General features: G+C 38.7%; 1 protein-coding gene across 2 annotated transcripts in view; it reads right to left on the reverse strand.

Moving 5' to 3' along the window:
- Positions 1-15,030, reverse strand: part of ZSWIM6 (zinc finger SWIM-type containing 6) — a 108,526-nt gene that overhangs the window by 12,715 nt on the left and 80,781 nt on the right. For both annotated transcript variants that reach the window (XM_071425357.1, XM_071425356.1), the window contains 5 exons: positions 10,298-10,477; positions 8,599-8,775; positions 8,159-8,305; positions 5,232-5,378; positions 2,825-3,085 (listed from right to left, as the gene is read on the reverse strand). In XM_071425357.1, the coding sequence (XP_071281458.1) occupies positions 2,825-3,085; positions 5,232-5,378; positions 8,159-8,305; positions 8,599-8,775; positions 10,298-10,477 (912 nt within the window). The remainder of the gene's footprint in view (positions 1-2,824; positions 3,086-5,231; positions 5,379-8,158; positions 8,306-8,598; positions 8,776-10,297; positions 10,478-15,030) is intronic.

The raw sequence follows: 15,030 nt of genomic DNA on the forward strand, positions 1-15,030 counted from the left end.
GACACAATAAAAGGAAATGGCTTCAGATTGTGCCAGACAAGGTTTAGACTGGATATCAGGAAAAACTTCTTAACTGAAAGGATGGTCAGGCACTGGAATAGGCTGCCCAGGGCAGTGGTGGAACCACCATCACTGAAAGTGTTCAAATTAAGTGTGAATTTGTAACTTAGGAACAGGGTTTAGTAGTGAAGATAGTGGTGGCTGACTTAATGGCTGGACTCAACAATACTATTAGTCTTTTCCAAACTGAACAATTCTATGATGATGAACACAAGGTCAGATTATGCACCAAAGCTGGCTGTTAGTCTAGTATACCCACATGATTTAAAAAATTCTATTTTATTTATGTGAAAACTATCCCTATTATTGGGGCAATGGATTTTTCTCTCTCAGTAAGGTGTAGATTTCAATTTGATAAGAGCAGCATCATGATAGACAACAACAAAATTAAAAGATTAAAAGCAACTATTTACTTGCTGAGTTTCAAATGTTCACAGCGCATATGAATCCTATTTCTACATTTTTTCTGCACACTTAAGACTGTTATTCCTGTTAAGAGGAAAACTATGTCAAACAGTTTCTGACTTCAGTGACAAGAGGTTCAGGCATTAAATGCAGCAAGATACAGAATAAGAATCTTGTATTAAACATTACAGGACAATTATTGCATAGATAGCACTCAGCAGTTCCAGAACCTACTACTACTTCTACTAAGACTCCAACTCATCACACTTGAAAGGATGGATGGATGGATGGATGGATGGATGGATGGATGGATGGATGGACGGAGCTGTGTGGGTGCACTTTTCTTTCAGCAATATTTTTGACTGCTGCCTTAGCACAGCATACAAGGATAGAATTCACTAGGCATGAAAAAATTCTGAGCTCCGTATGTGGGCATTTCTGAAGAATAAGGCTGATTGCAAAGGAAATGTCAAAGAAGATTTAGTAAGTGACAGTGTGTCTCATAACCATTTGAAATGAAGTTGAAAACTATTCAAATCTAGCTGGCATTGTTTGAATGAAAGAAGCAATTTCATGTATGTTTGCCAGTTGGTGGTCCAGTCAGAAATTCAGTCAGGACACAAAGAACACATGACAAAGCATTTATATGAAAATATATTTTGCCATTAACTTAGCAGTCAAGGAAAAAATCAGAACAGTTCTTGCAAAACAGTCTTATGTTCTGCTTTCCCACACACTCAAATGGTAGCTACACACAGCACGCATTAATCTGCATTAACTGCATAGAAATCAGCTTAATATTGGATTAAGTTTTCTTTATTGTATCTACCGAATTTCAACTAAAAACTCACAATTGGTATGATCAACACCTTAAATCACTGCACAGCTTTTCCTCCATGTAAACTGGCAGTTCCTGCCTAATGTGGAACACACTGAAACTATGGCAGAAAAGCCGTATTTCTCATCACACACTAATGCAAGACAACTGCTGCACATTGCTCACAATGGCAATTTTTTAGGCAGTTTTATTCTTTACTACTCTACTACTCTACTATTCTTTAGTACTCCAAGAAAACATTAAAAGAATTTCAGTGATCAAAGCAGTAAACTGAATTGTCAGAGAGTATGTCAGAGAAATCCTGCCTTTTCCTCATAAAGCATCCTTACCAGTAAACAGATGCAGCAAACTGATTTTATAATGCAGAGGAATCCTGCATGCTAATAGCTAGATCAAGACAGTAGCTTTTCTTGTCTAAAGCAGCAGTACAGACATACCATGATGGAAACTTTCCATGTGCTGCAGCTTCTCTGCAGCTTCAAATCTAGGCAAAAAGTCACTTAAAGCTGGGAACCCTAAGCAACATACTGTACCTCTTCCATAAAAGACAACATTTTAAAAGACTAATGTGTCACAAAAACAGAGTAAAACCTGACTGCTGTGCAGCCATCTCTCCACTCACCTAGGGCAGTACCACACTCCCCTTCAAGCCATGTGCATGCACTCAAAATCTGGGTGTCCCACCCAGACTTCAAAAACCTGGATTATGCGTTTGGCTAATTTTTTCCCCAGAAGCTCTTTCTTCCATTCAAAAAGAACAAAAACCAGAAAGACAAACTTGGAACCCATGACATCACTCTCTGAACACGATGCTTAAGTGCTACATGTTAAGCCTTTTTCAAAGTTAAGGCAAAAGTACGCACTTCCATGAACAGATGTTATTTCAACACTGCCTAATTCCAAAACACAAATGGTGTGTTATGGTCATAACTCAGACACAAGACCAGAGCTGAAGCTGCAATATTAGCTGAAGCCAAATACTTTAATTTCCACCTATGACATAAACTTCAAAGGCAAGTAATCTTTATTTTCACAAATAAAATGTTGCATTTCTGCCTCAGCAATTATACATGAATTTTCTGAGCTCTTTACTTTGGCACAGTGTCAAAACCTTAATACATTATAATGCTGCCAGTATAGTTCCTTTCACAGAATACAAGGAATACTTAGAATTTTGCTGTCTGGGAACTGTTGATAACTGATGCCTGTGCTATATAATAGTTAGCCTGGAGTGTATAATCAGGTTATTGAGATTATGACTCGCCACAAATGTAAAGAACAAAGTGTATTCAAAATTAAAATAAAAAGTTTATAGGTCAGTATACGCCTATCTCTGCAGTCACATGATATCTAAAGTACGACAATTCTTGTAAGAGACTTGATAAAAACTTTCATGGAGTTCTAAGCAAAAATAAAAAAACATCTGAAGCATGTAAGGCACCTGCTGAAGGAACACTAGTTCTGTGTACTTATATAAGTGCAGACAGTTTAGAGAAGCAGTTAGCATCTATATTCAGCTACCTTCTAATAGGAAGACCGCTTGTTTTCGAAAAATCTTCACCAGAGTATCATCCAATTCAATTTCTTGTAGCTTAGAAATGAGCTGCTCCTCATTTCGACAAACCTTCTCTTGTGCATACAAGCCATCTGGCATTATTCGCTGCTGTCCCAGCCCTATCAATGCTACTTCCACAGCCAGCGTTAAGTAAGATTCCCCTTCTTCTAGGAACTTATGTGCAGGTAGGTGTTGGTACTCCAGAGATTTGCATTGCCCCAGGTTCTCTGTAAGAGGTGACACAAAAAGAAAAATACATCAGCAAACCATTTTAACCCATAATCTGCCTACAGTGCCACATTCACAAAGGCTTTCACTGTTAGTATTACTATTTCAGAATTATTTAAATTATTAGCTAGTCTCAAAATACAACACTCCAATCCAAAATAGGTCATCTGATTCCACATAGCAGAAATACACAAAAATAATTTGGTTTTAAATAATCCACTCAAGTGAAAATAAAGGTTTTCAATTTTAAAAAAGGCAGCTCCTCCAGCTTTGTGTTAATGAGGCCAAAATTGCAAGATCCATTCCAATTTCTTTCCCTACCAATTTCTGCATTTCCTTAAAGCCCTGATGTGCAAGAGGAAGGGAAAAGTGCTTTTACACCTATGTAGATGTCAGCTGAAGGTAATAGAATTGTGCAAATACAATAGGCCCAGGAACTCCTCACCTTTAATATATGCTCTGTGTGCTAGCACTCTTTTCAGGCTTTTAATTTGTTACACTTGTGCTTATGATAAAAATGCATATTGTTAACATTAGAAGTCCTACTTTTAGTAACAATTACAAGCAAATCCCACACAGGCCAAGCCATAAACTGTTTTAAAGAGTGTTATCAATTCATCTGGCACTTCACAGATACAACATATGACAAAATGCTATTTCAGCTTGTAGCATTTTACAGTCTAATTTGGGAACAAAAAGTTGTAGGTGTCAGATGTAAGGAATGACCTTGGAAGATCGCACGTGTGCGTACAAAAGGAAGTTACTTTTCAGCACACAATATTTTTATTTCATGGGGTTGTTTTGGTTTTTTAGTAACAGCAGAGAATCTGATTTCCAAATTTTTTAATTGAATGTTTTTCCAGAACTGGTAGGTAAGAGAGTAGAAATTTATTGAAGAAAATCTAATTGAGTAAAAGGAGTTCTGAGGCAAAGCCCCAAGAAGATTGTGGATGTGTACATAAAAGAGCTTCAGGTAAAGTAATGAATCCAGTTTCTGTCCACACTAGTGTTAAGAAGCTACCCCAAAGGTGGAAAGAGACTGAAAATAAGGAATTAATCAGTTAAAATCCTTGGGAACAATTACTGAAATTGAAACAGCTGTATATATCCTATCCCTATCCTGAATCATGTATTGATATAGCAACACTACTTTCCAACTCCTACCATTTATAGACTATATATGTTACCAATTTCAAGTGTTTTGTCATTGTTTTGGAATATTATGTACACTGCAGCTAAGAAATCCAGTAACATCCAGGGCTATATTTAGGAGTGTTGCCAGCAGGTTGAGGCAGGTGATCTTGCCCATTTGCTCAGCACTAGTGAACCCACATCTGGAGTGCGGTGTCCAGCTGTGGGCTCCCCAGCCCATGGGCATGCTGCAGGAGATCCAGTGTGGGAACACAAAGATGATTAAGGGACTGCAGCATCTCTCATATAATGAGAGTGAGAAAGCTGGGATTATTTAGCCTGGAAAAAAGAGGGCTCAGGAGGATCTTACCAAAATGTATAAATATCTGATGGGAGAATGTAAAGAAGACAGTGCCAGACTCTTCTCAGTGGTATCCTGTGACAGGACAAGAGGCAGTGGGCACAAACTGAAATACAGGAAATTCCATCTGAGCATAAGAAAACACGTTTTCACTATGAGGGTGGTTGAACACTGCAGGAGGTTGCCCTGGAAGGTTGTATAGTCTTCATACTTGAAGTTATTCAAAACCCAAATGGATACAGACCTGAGCAATGTGCTGCTCTAGGTGACCCTGCTACAAGCAGACCAAGTGGAGTAGATGATCCCCAGAGGTGCCTTCCAAACTTGACAACTCTGTGATCCTGTGATTTCCTGCAATTTCTCAGAACAAGGACAGTGCAATGTATGTGGAGAAGACTGCCGCTATGAAGTCTTATTGTGTTTTATTTCAAACATGAAATATGTCATTTTCTTCAAGAATGAGTAACTGGTAACTTTTAAGTGCTTTTTTTAGTTTAAACATTTTCTTCCCCTTGTGTTTTACTAAGGTATGCAAATGTGAGTTCTTATACTACAGAAACAGTGACTTTGAAACTGATTCAAAAAGGCAAGACAGAAAAATACCTCGAGTAAACGAAGAAATGTACCAGACTGCTGCATTCGCTTGGTCTTACCCGTGAAATCGGAGAATCCATGGAAGCTGTCATCATCCACCCTGCAGGCTTCCATCAGGCTACCAAAAAGGGTGCCAATGGGGTCCAAAGGGTGTCCCACCCAGCCTTCAAGATTCGTTATTGAGGTTACTCCCCTGTGGAGAAGATCTGTGGCAAAAACACACACAGACAAGGGAGGGAGGGAAAGAGAGCTCATGTAAGCCCATCAAAACAATTACACAAGTGAAACTGCTTAAAATGCCCTCAATACAGAATTCAAAGCATTTCCGGTAGCTTCTGCATAGAAAGAGAAAATAGTATCTTTCAGGGTGAATTTACTACCCTTAGTGAATATGTAAATGAGGAATAAGAAAAGAGAAAGAATGGAACCCAAACTTTTTGAGCACTAGCAAAGCATATTATAGGTCAAAAATTTCAATGGCAATGTCTTTTGAAATCTCTTCCTTGATACTACTAGAACTCTACTGAAAATGTCTGCTTGAAGAATTACAACAAGGACTTTTTTAGTAAAATACTTACAATTTGCTCACTCAAAAAGACACGGTACCCTTTTTACATTTTTAAGTTAATCTGATGAAACTAAAATAAATGAAAATAAATTATGAGCTTATACAGCACCTCTCTCTCTCTGCACTAAACTCAGGATGACAGTTACTTAAAAAAACCCCCAACAAATGTTTAAATGAGATATACAAGAAAGAATTGTCTTTTCATAGGATCAAGTGCATTTTTGGTCATTTTAAGATTTTAGTCCACAAATACCTTCATCAGTATTTTTCTGTAGCCCATACCCAAGTTCTTACTTGGTCAGAGCACAGAAAAAACACAAAGTGTAATGAATTGGCGGAAGTGTGATTGTGGTAACAGGTATTAGCTATTCCCCAAGTTCAGATCATATGGCAACAACTTCCCTTTGACACTCCCAGCTTTCTTCCCCCCAGACATACAGACACAAGTAAACGACGAGAGATCAGATGCATTACTGACTACCCTCTAAAAACTATATACAAGCCATTATGGCTGCTCTGCTTCTCTGTCTGTCACACATTAACTTGTACCTCCCTTCACTCTCTCTTGTTCACAAAGCATCATATATCTGAGTAACCATACGCATTAAATTTTTAAGTCCTGCTTTCTGCTATTTAAATGTGTGGGGGCTACAAAATGAAACATAGATACACTGTCAGGATAGTAAAGGTTTTTTTAAAGAATCCACTGGTATGTAATATGAAAAAACCCGTGTAAATCATTCCATTACCTAACAAATAATAAAGACAATAGGCAAAAGTAAGGAATATTACCAAGAAGGATTAATCAGTGTGACTTCTTACTGATTCACTTTGTTCTGTTTATTCTGTTGTGCCTACTTATGAACTTCTCTTGTGTCATGCCAACCAAAGGCTTCAATTGTCTTGTCAGAGACATTTAACTTAAAATCACACAAGGGGTTCCATGGACATCCGATCAGCCACATAAAAGCCAGGCAGAAGCATGGGGTGTTTGCTGAACAAAAAGCCTAAAGTTGGGCTGTAGCTACAGTTTGCTTCTGGTTATAGAGACCAGCACACTTTATGGTATTAAAAGTGTCTTTAAAAAATTCCCCATGAAATTAAAAAATAAAAAAAGCAGCACATAATAACACAGAAACAGCAAACTACTTTGTTTCAGGGCAGGATGAATCACATTTCATGTACTTTTTTAAAATGATAATAGAGTATTAGGTGATAGCTACAGAAACAGGAAAGGAATGTAACAGAGGTACTGAATGTCTACAGGCTGCACCAGCAACTGGGAATGAAAAGGAGCACTATTACCAGCACACTTGCAACAGATTTCTCACACCTGCTAGTGGTATGAACACACACACTGAAACAGACACCTCCCTTCTTAACAAAAAAAAAAAAAAAAAATTAAAAAAACCCACTTACTCCTTTTTTCTGTGTGAAAAAAAATACAGAGGCACATAGGAACTGCAGCTAAATTTTTTATCAGCTAGGTGCATATATATTATCTTCTAAATGTTCATTTCTGTGAAAACACCTGAACACACACTTGAAAAATTTACACATATAATTTCACACTGGTATTTCTGACTACAATGCATGAGGATACACACAGTTTAGAATAACAGAGAACATCTAAAATAAAATTTGAATGAAAGCATTAGTGTAGCAGCTGAGAAAGTAATTCCAGTTTTTCTACATACACTCTTCTACCACAAAGCCACCCTCTTCATCCACTGGCTCTTCAAACTACAAAGGTTCAGAGCAGAATTATTTTGGGTTGCAAGGATCACGTGCCACAGAAACTATATCTGAAGGAGAACACCCCTTCAAAAAAACCAATGGTAGTGCTCAGTGAAATACTTTTATAAAAAACAGCATTAGGAAAAAAAAAAAGCCCAAACAAACAAACAAAAAACCAGCCAATCAAACAACCAAAAAAAAAGCCCACACAAAAACTCAATCCCCTCTCTACAGAGAAACTAAAATTTTAAGCATTCTAAGAGATTCTCTTGGAACACACTGCCAGATTTGATGAATTTTTGTAGTTCAGACTTTGTCTCATTGTACCCTCTAGACTTACATTTCATAATATAAAGCTCAGCAAAATTATAGATCAGAGAAAAAAAAATAAACAGCTGACATGCCAAATGCAAAGTGACGCTGTAAACAAGGTGACTATTTTCACTGTGTAACCAAAACCTCTGACAGGAATAAAGGCCGTATCATGCTGTATATATTGGAGAAGCTGATAAGAGCCGTGCACAGTCACAACAAAGTTTACAGAAAATCTCTGACATCCAGAATGTGACATTTACCACTGCCATCTCTTTCGCTATAGTTTCAAAACCAGTTTCCTCATGTGAACTTCCTCGTGTTACTGTCAACTTGCACACCCTTTGCCCTCCTCTTCCCCACACTTACCTTTCTTCTGAGCCTGGAACATTTCCAGCTGTTTCTGCTGCTGCCTCCTTAGTGTATTAACAATAGCTATTGCTAGCCGCAGTGCTTCTCGTGGGTATCCATGAGATCGTAATGCATCCACCCTTGCGCAGGCTGTAGGAACATGTTCTAAAACAGAAAAAGTAACCGAAGATTAGCAATCCCTCCATAAATGCAATGGCCTGTTTTGCTAGGTCACTCAAAAAAGCTTTTTTTGTCTCAATTTTTTTGTTTTGTTTTGTCTTTAAAACTATGCAAGAGAGACTTACAGGACTACTTCTGAGCCAACATTTCAAGGGAGCCTCCGTTCTTTTTGCCAGGCTTTTCATCCATCTCCCCACCACCTCCCGCCTCAAAATAATGCCATAGAAAATGAACAAAGCACCAAGTCATGGAAACATCTTTCCGGTTTAGCCACTTACCATGCCAGAGGGGCCACCCCTGAGAGTCAAAGAGCAAGTTTTCAGTGTCGTCATGGTAACAGTAGTTGGTGTACAGGTCACTGCTGATAATGTGCTGTAAGTGGCTGTCCTGCCAGTGCAGATCGCACGCCTCAATGGCTCGAGTAAACACTGTCCGATGTGGCCTGTTCGATGAATCTGTCATTTTCATAGGTTTAGAAAGCTGCATCAGCTTTTACTCATTCATACATGAATCAGTCATTCACAGTGTTCCTGTCTTCTGCCTATTCACCAACCCCCAGCCAATGGCAGTCTACCTTGCCCTCTCTCCACCAAGCAGCCCGCAGATGACATTTCACATCCTATTATTACCCAAGAGCTCAGACAACGTGTGTGCCACTCATCTCGCATTCAGAGAGAGATATAGAAACCAGCACAGCTGATGGCAGACAGGACTCTGCACAGAGAACTGCTAGAGGTGAAGGACATTCAACAGCAAGTACAAACTAGAATGTATATGGCACTCGAGCATCCCCAGTGTCTCTCCTTAGATCCACAATTGCCAAAATAAAGGAGGGATAAATTCATCAAAGATTTGTAGTTTTTCTTTCTGAGAAGTGACGCTAACTTTGAGCACTTGTATAACTTTGTTGGTCATGAACATAAACAAATATTATTAATAAAGTGAGGTCCTGAAGCCATGGAGCTGACATAATCCTCACTGGACATCTTCCGATGGCAAAATTTTTCTAGCGACACGGCACTGCATCTATCAATGCTCAGAAGCCATGTCAGAGCTATCAGCAGCACGTCCATGTTGGTCTGAAGATGATGAGCAAGCAAAATACCTAAGGGGGTCTTTTGCTGAAAGAACTTATCTTCCTGGCTAGCTGTGAAATTTAATAACAAACCAAGTTTTTTCCTTCACAGGTGATCTTCCAAGAAAATGAAAAAACAATAAAGCCGACTAAGTGCAGATCTGACACCTACCAAGAAATTTAATCATAACTTTATTGCAATTGTATGCAGAATGTATTATTACTGATGGTTTGAGGACTATGAGCAGTTTTAAACACCCTGCACTTTGCCTAGTTATTAATAGTCATCTTTGTCTGAAGATGACTGTACAAAGTTTCTGTCAGATTGATAATCACACTTGAGATTAGAAAGCATGATACAGAGAGTACAAAGACACCTCCCCAAGATGGCAGCACTGCAGCTGCATCCTCCACACACACCTAGTAATGCAGATGGCACATACAGAGCACATCCTACAGACAGATGCTTCAGTTTCCCACATACAAGTTTCATGTAGTTTTAAAAAAAATCCCTCTTTAAACAGCTATCAAGGCTTTGTAACTGCAAATAAAATAAAAACCCCAATAGCAGAAGGAATGAGTATAGTCAAGCAAAAAACACCAGGCTTTCACATGGCACACTTGAAGGACATCCAATTTTCATGCAACAATATTTAGAAGCACCAAATGAAGAGTTAGAAGACCTAAGAAAACACAAATACCTGCTCTGAAAGTGTTACAGCCCCAGTATAACAAAAAAAACACGTATTTGTTCTTCTGCAAAGACAGCATTAGTACAACTGATTTTCACTGGTCAGTCCTCAACAAGTTACTTGTACCAGGAAAAAGGGCTGAATTCTGCAAGGCTAGAGTGTACAAGATAGAAGTTATATGTTGCAGTCAGTGCATACATTTAGGCTCACCTTGGTTAGCATTTGCACCCTGAGGCAAAGCATTGGTTAAATTGGGCAGCTCGTTTCCATGGTTTCCATCTTCCCAGGGACAAACATCCACACTGTTCCATTTTTTCAGCTGTTTTAGCCAACTGGACTTCTGCTCCAACTTGCAGTGGGGATTTAAGACTATACACATCCACAGAGCACCTGATTTTAAAAAAATTGCTAAATTATGTTTTCTATTAAAAATGCAGCAGCCAATGGATAATTGCAAACTTCTACAGCATAGACTTTTTCTCCACTCAAAGGCTACTCTGCTTGCTTCCCAGCTATGCTTAATACCTGACACAGGAACTTGGGCTGGCGTGGCCAATCTGAAGCAGCTGAAAGATAGTTCCAAGCCAGCCTTCTCAATTAAAAGGCATTAATCAGTAGGCCTTTTATATTAGAAATCCAGAGTTCCCAGTGTATGGCTCATCAGACAGGAAGGAACATCAGTCAAAGGCAAAAAGATATAACAGAAGTTACATGAACCAAATTTTTCTTCTAATTCTTGTATCAGAAGTGAACGTTGTTTTATATTAATGAGAACTATGTATCCTTCAGCTTCACATTACACCAAAGACACATATTAGTAAGACAAGCATCTTGCAAACATACACTTTCACACTCAGAACCCATCAGAAGTACTCATGTACTTCATTCCCAAATGCATCTGGGTCTCAGATAACCAATACACACTAGTTTTGTGCAGTGTGGTAGGAATAAGATGTTTTTACACCAATTACTTCAGTAATTTGGTTACTCTAGAAAATTTGTTTTACATTTTCTGTTTAGGGAGTTCTAAGGGAAGGCTAATTTGTGCTGACATATCACATACCACCATTTCATTAACTGCTCCCTGAGACTGTATCTAGCACAGCAGGCATAAATGCATCTGGATGTCTAGAGGCAATTTTCAAATGGAAAGGTTTTTCTCTAAAGTCCCTTCACCAGCTTGAACTTTAACAGAAGCATGAAGACATCTGAAAGTACTGTTTAGCAACAGTTCATTTGCTCATTAAGGACGTGCCTTATACACTAAAAGAGATCATAAGAAAATGCTTAGAATATACAATGTTCATGATAGGCTGGAAAAAAAGCCAAAGAATAAAAATGCAGCTGGTTCTTCTAGGATAATAAATGGCTCCCATTCTAGGATCCTTTTACTAACTAAAAATGCAAAATTGATACCCATGGCACAGGGCATTGCATCACATTAATTCCTAAAGTAACTCAGGTAGGCCACAGCACAGAAACCAATGGAAACACAGCATGATTCTTAAGGTTAAGTCTCCTGCAATTTGACACTAACATATTAGGGGAAGCAATATAAAAAAAATATGAAAACCAAAACAAAATACAATATGTTACTATGCAGAACACCAGAGAGATACTAAACTACTGCAGTTTATTACTGCACAGTGGATTAGAGTAGAGCAAGTGTTCTGGGTTCAGGAAGTGCCTGAAACCTGCCATGGGTGTGAATAAGGTCAATACCACTTTTAAAAACTTACTTTCTTATTTTAACATATTATTTTCTTTAAACACACTTGCCAGTACACTTCACTCTCCAAAAGGAGTCAAATTACAACTGGTTCTTATTATTAAGCATCAATCATTCAGTACTGCCCAAGACAGAATGTATGCATTTCTTGCTATCTGCAAAACAAAACACAAGATGCAGCACAATGGAAAGCCTTGGAGAGAACAGTTGTGGGCTTGCTTAGTTATTTTCAAAATCAAGTATCACTTGAAGGTGTAACACTGTACCTCTCAGCATCTAACAAAAACAAAACAAAACAAAAAAAAGCCAACACAAACCCCCCCAAAAACAAACCCCCCCAAAAAATAAAACAAAAAAAAAAACAAGCAAAAAACCCCCAAAAACCCACCAATGTAATACTTTGTAACCAGATTTCCAGTGTAGTCAGACTGAAGCAATAGCAATGTAGAATATCTTAAACCCACTCAGTAAGTATTTCAATCATCCATCAAGGCAGAACACACACTACTGTGCTGCATCATACCCCTACAGAATAAGTGGCCTTTTTTTTTCTCTACATCTGAGGAACACCCCTAGAGGCAAGACAATTCACCACCCTCCTAAGGAAGCTGCACAACACATGTGGTACATCTGTAAGGAGAGGGCAAGATAACCCAAAGTACTAACATTCTTCAAAAATGTCTGTAGTTTCATGTGGGAAATTATGTCAAGCCTAGCAGTTACGCTTGTTAGTAGTCATCGTCTCTGAAACTCAGGCAATTTTCATGTAAAGAATGAGTGGATTTCCAATAAACTCCTCACAACCCACTTAAAATTTCAATAGAACCCACAACTGCACCCTGCTCCGTATGACTTCAGAAAAAGCTGCATGCAACACGTGAGATCTCAAACAGCTTTGATGGCTGTTGATTCCCTGCAGGAAGAGGACTATGAGACAAAACTCATAAGAAAAAAAGGGAACAGAAAGAGCTCCTGTAGCGCTACGAAGTGTAACACCTGGAAGAAGGATGCATAATGCCACTGACCCCTGACTCTTCAATCTATTTGGATTTCTAGGTCTTTTTGGTTAGTTTGGGTTTTAGTGAGGTTTGTTTTGGTGTAATTTTTTTCCTTCTCTCCTCTCTCCATCCCTGCCCCAAGTGTATGCATTTACCTCTATTCATATCTCTTCCTACTTCTTTTCCCTAAATACCTTCCCCCTCCCCTGACATGTGCTCCATTCTGGCTGTTTCAATTCACCGATTCCCGCCCTGCTCCCCACGCTGAAGAATCTGAGGAAAATGTTCACTTGTGCCCAGACTTTATCATATGTCAAGTGACAGGAGCCTGGAGGAGGATATTCTTATTTAACTCTGATGCTGCTCAGTGGAAGCCCTCTTAAACTAGCCCTGAAATGTCAACACCAACCTGAAGGTGTACCCTAGTCTCAAACAAGAGAGTTTCTATTTCTGCCTGATGGCTCCCATTTGGGGAAACTGCTGATCATGTTCACCCCTTACTCAGAAATGGCCTATGGACAAAATGAAGGACAGCTACTCATAATCTGCAAGAAAGGTATCGGAATCAATTTCTAGTGACTTCAGCCTAAAAACTGCTGTTGGCAACAGTTCATGCTCCAAAGAAATTGGAACGCATTCCAAAATACATTCCTACCATTCTTAAGTTTACATGTTTGATTACATTTAATGATGTCACCAATGCAAACTACAATATGAAGTCTCATTAAATAATAACACTTTTTAAAAAGAGACACCAAAACCCCAGAGAAAGTATTTGTGTTTACAGACTGCCTTTCTCTCTAACATAGCTCTCTCTCATTCCTATCTCCTTTTCCCCAGATTTTTTTGCACATTGGTTCTCAGAATGTTGACACATCTTCCCCCCACCCCAAACTGCATGCTATTAGAACACAACTGAAGTTCTTGTTTAAGTTTCTGGACTCTATCCTACATCTTTTCAGTACAAAACTCCCCACAGCACAGTGCCAAAACAAACACAATTCAATATACAAGAAGTTTTCCCCAGAAAATACTTGGAAAATACGCCATGTTGCAACTGCAATTTGTTGCTTATTTCACAAGAGAAAGGGTATTAGAGCTGTCACATTGCTGTGAGGAATTGCCTATTTTGATTCAACACTAATCTCTTGACCTGAAAAAAGGCAGCTGTGCCAAAACAGACCCTTGGTTCAGACAGACCTCCTTTTGAAAATGCATAATGATCATTCATCTTTAGTGTTGATCACACAACCAAAAAAAAAAGGAAAAATTTACATGCAGGCCTTCCTTGTACATACAAGGAATATCAGGGCTTTTACGTTTCTCTGAAGACATCCGTATCTTTGAACTTAGGGGACAGCATGCATTTACATTGATCGGGATTTAAATACACAAACTGAAAAATGTTAAGAGCATTAAGTCACTGTAAAAGTAGATGTAGTATAGAACAGTAGGATAACTACACATCCTGTGTACACACGTATCCATGAAGCTATACTGAGGACCCAGCATACTGTTCTGTTCATCCGTTTGATTACACTCTGCTTTTCCAAAATACACCATGCTATCTTTGTCATGGCTGCTGTACAGCTGAGCCTGGGTCAGCATTTCCTCATTCACAACACCTGTGTAATCAATTGCTAGGACTTGGCCTTTGCTTTGGTATTATACTTTTCATATACTTTAGATACAGTGCATTTCCAAAATTAAAATATTCAAGAAACAGGTGCTGTAACATTTCTTTGCCCTTTCCATTAATGCACAACTTCATCTTAAAAAAGAAGCTACAGGAGTAGTATTTGACCATTTCAAAGAAAATGTAGCCAGGTAGTCAAGATCATTCCCTCTGCCCAAGAGACAAGACAGCTTCAACACCTGCTGCACACTTGCCACTGTGCCCCACTTGAGACTAATCAATTCTATTACAAAAACATAATCTTCCAGCACTGAAAGTGCCAGAAGAAAAACAATACTAGCAGACAGAACCTATGAATGCTTTAAAGTATAAGTGTCAGCAAAGGACTTTAAAGTGGTTTACATCTGTATTTTAAACACATACCCACTTTCACTGGGAAAGCCACTTGGAAACCTCAAAGAAGGTACTGTGTAGTGTTTATTGCTTCTGAATGAGAAGGACAAGTGCCTTCAGAATAACTGGCAAAGCCATTGCCCTTCTGCAGGCACGGAGAGATCTCCACCAGAACAAAGCATAATCA

This window comes from Agelaius tricolor, unplaced genomic scaffold (assembly GCF_023055355.1).
Source record: "Agelaius tricolor isolate 1412-34295 unplaced genomic scaffold, bAgeTri1.0.p SCAF_4, whole genome shotgun sequence".
Lineage (NCBI taxonomy): Eukaryota > Metazoa > Chordata > Aves > Passeriformes > Icteridae > Agelaius > Agelaius tricolor.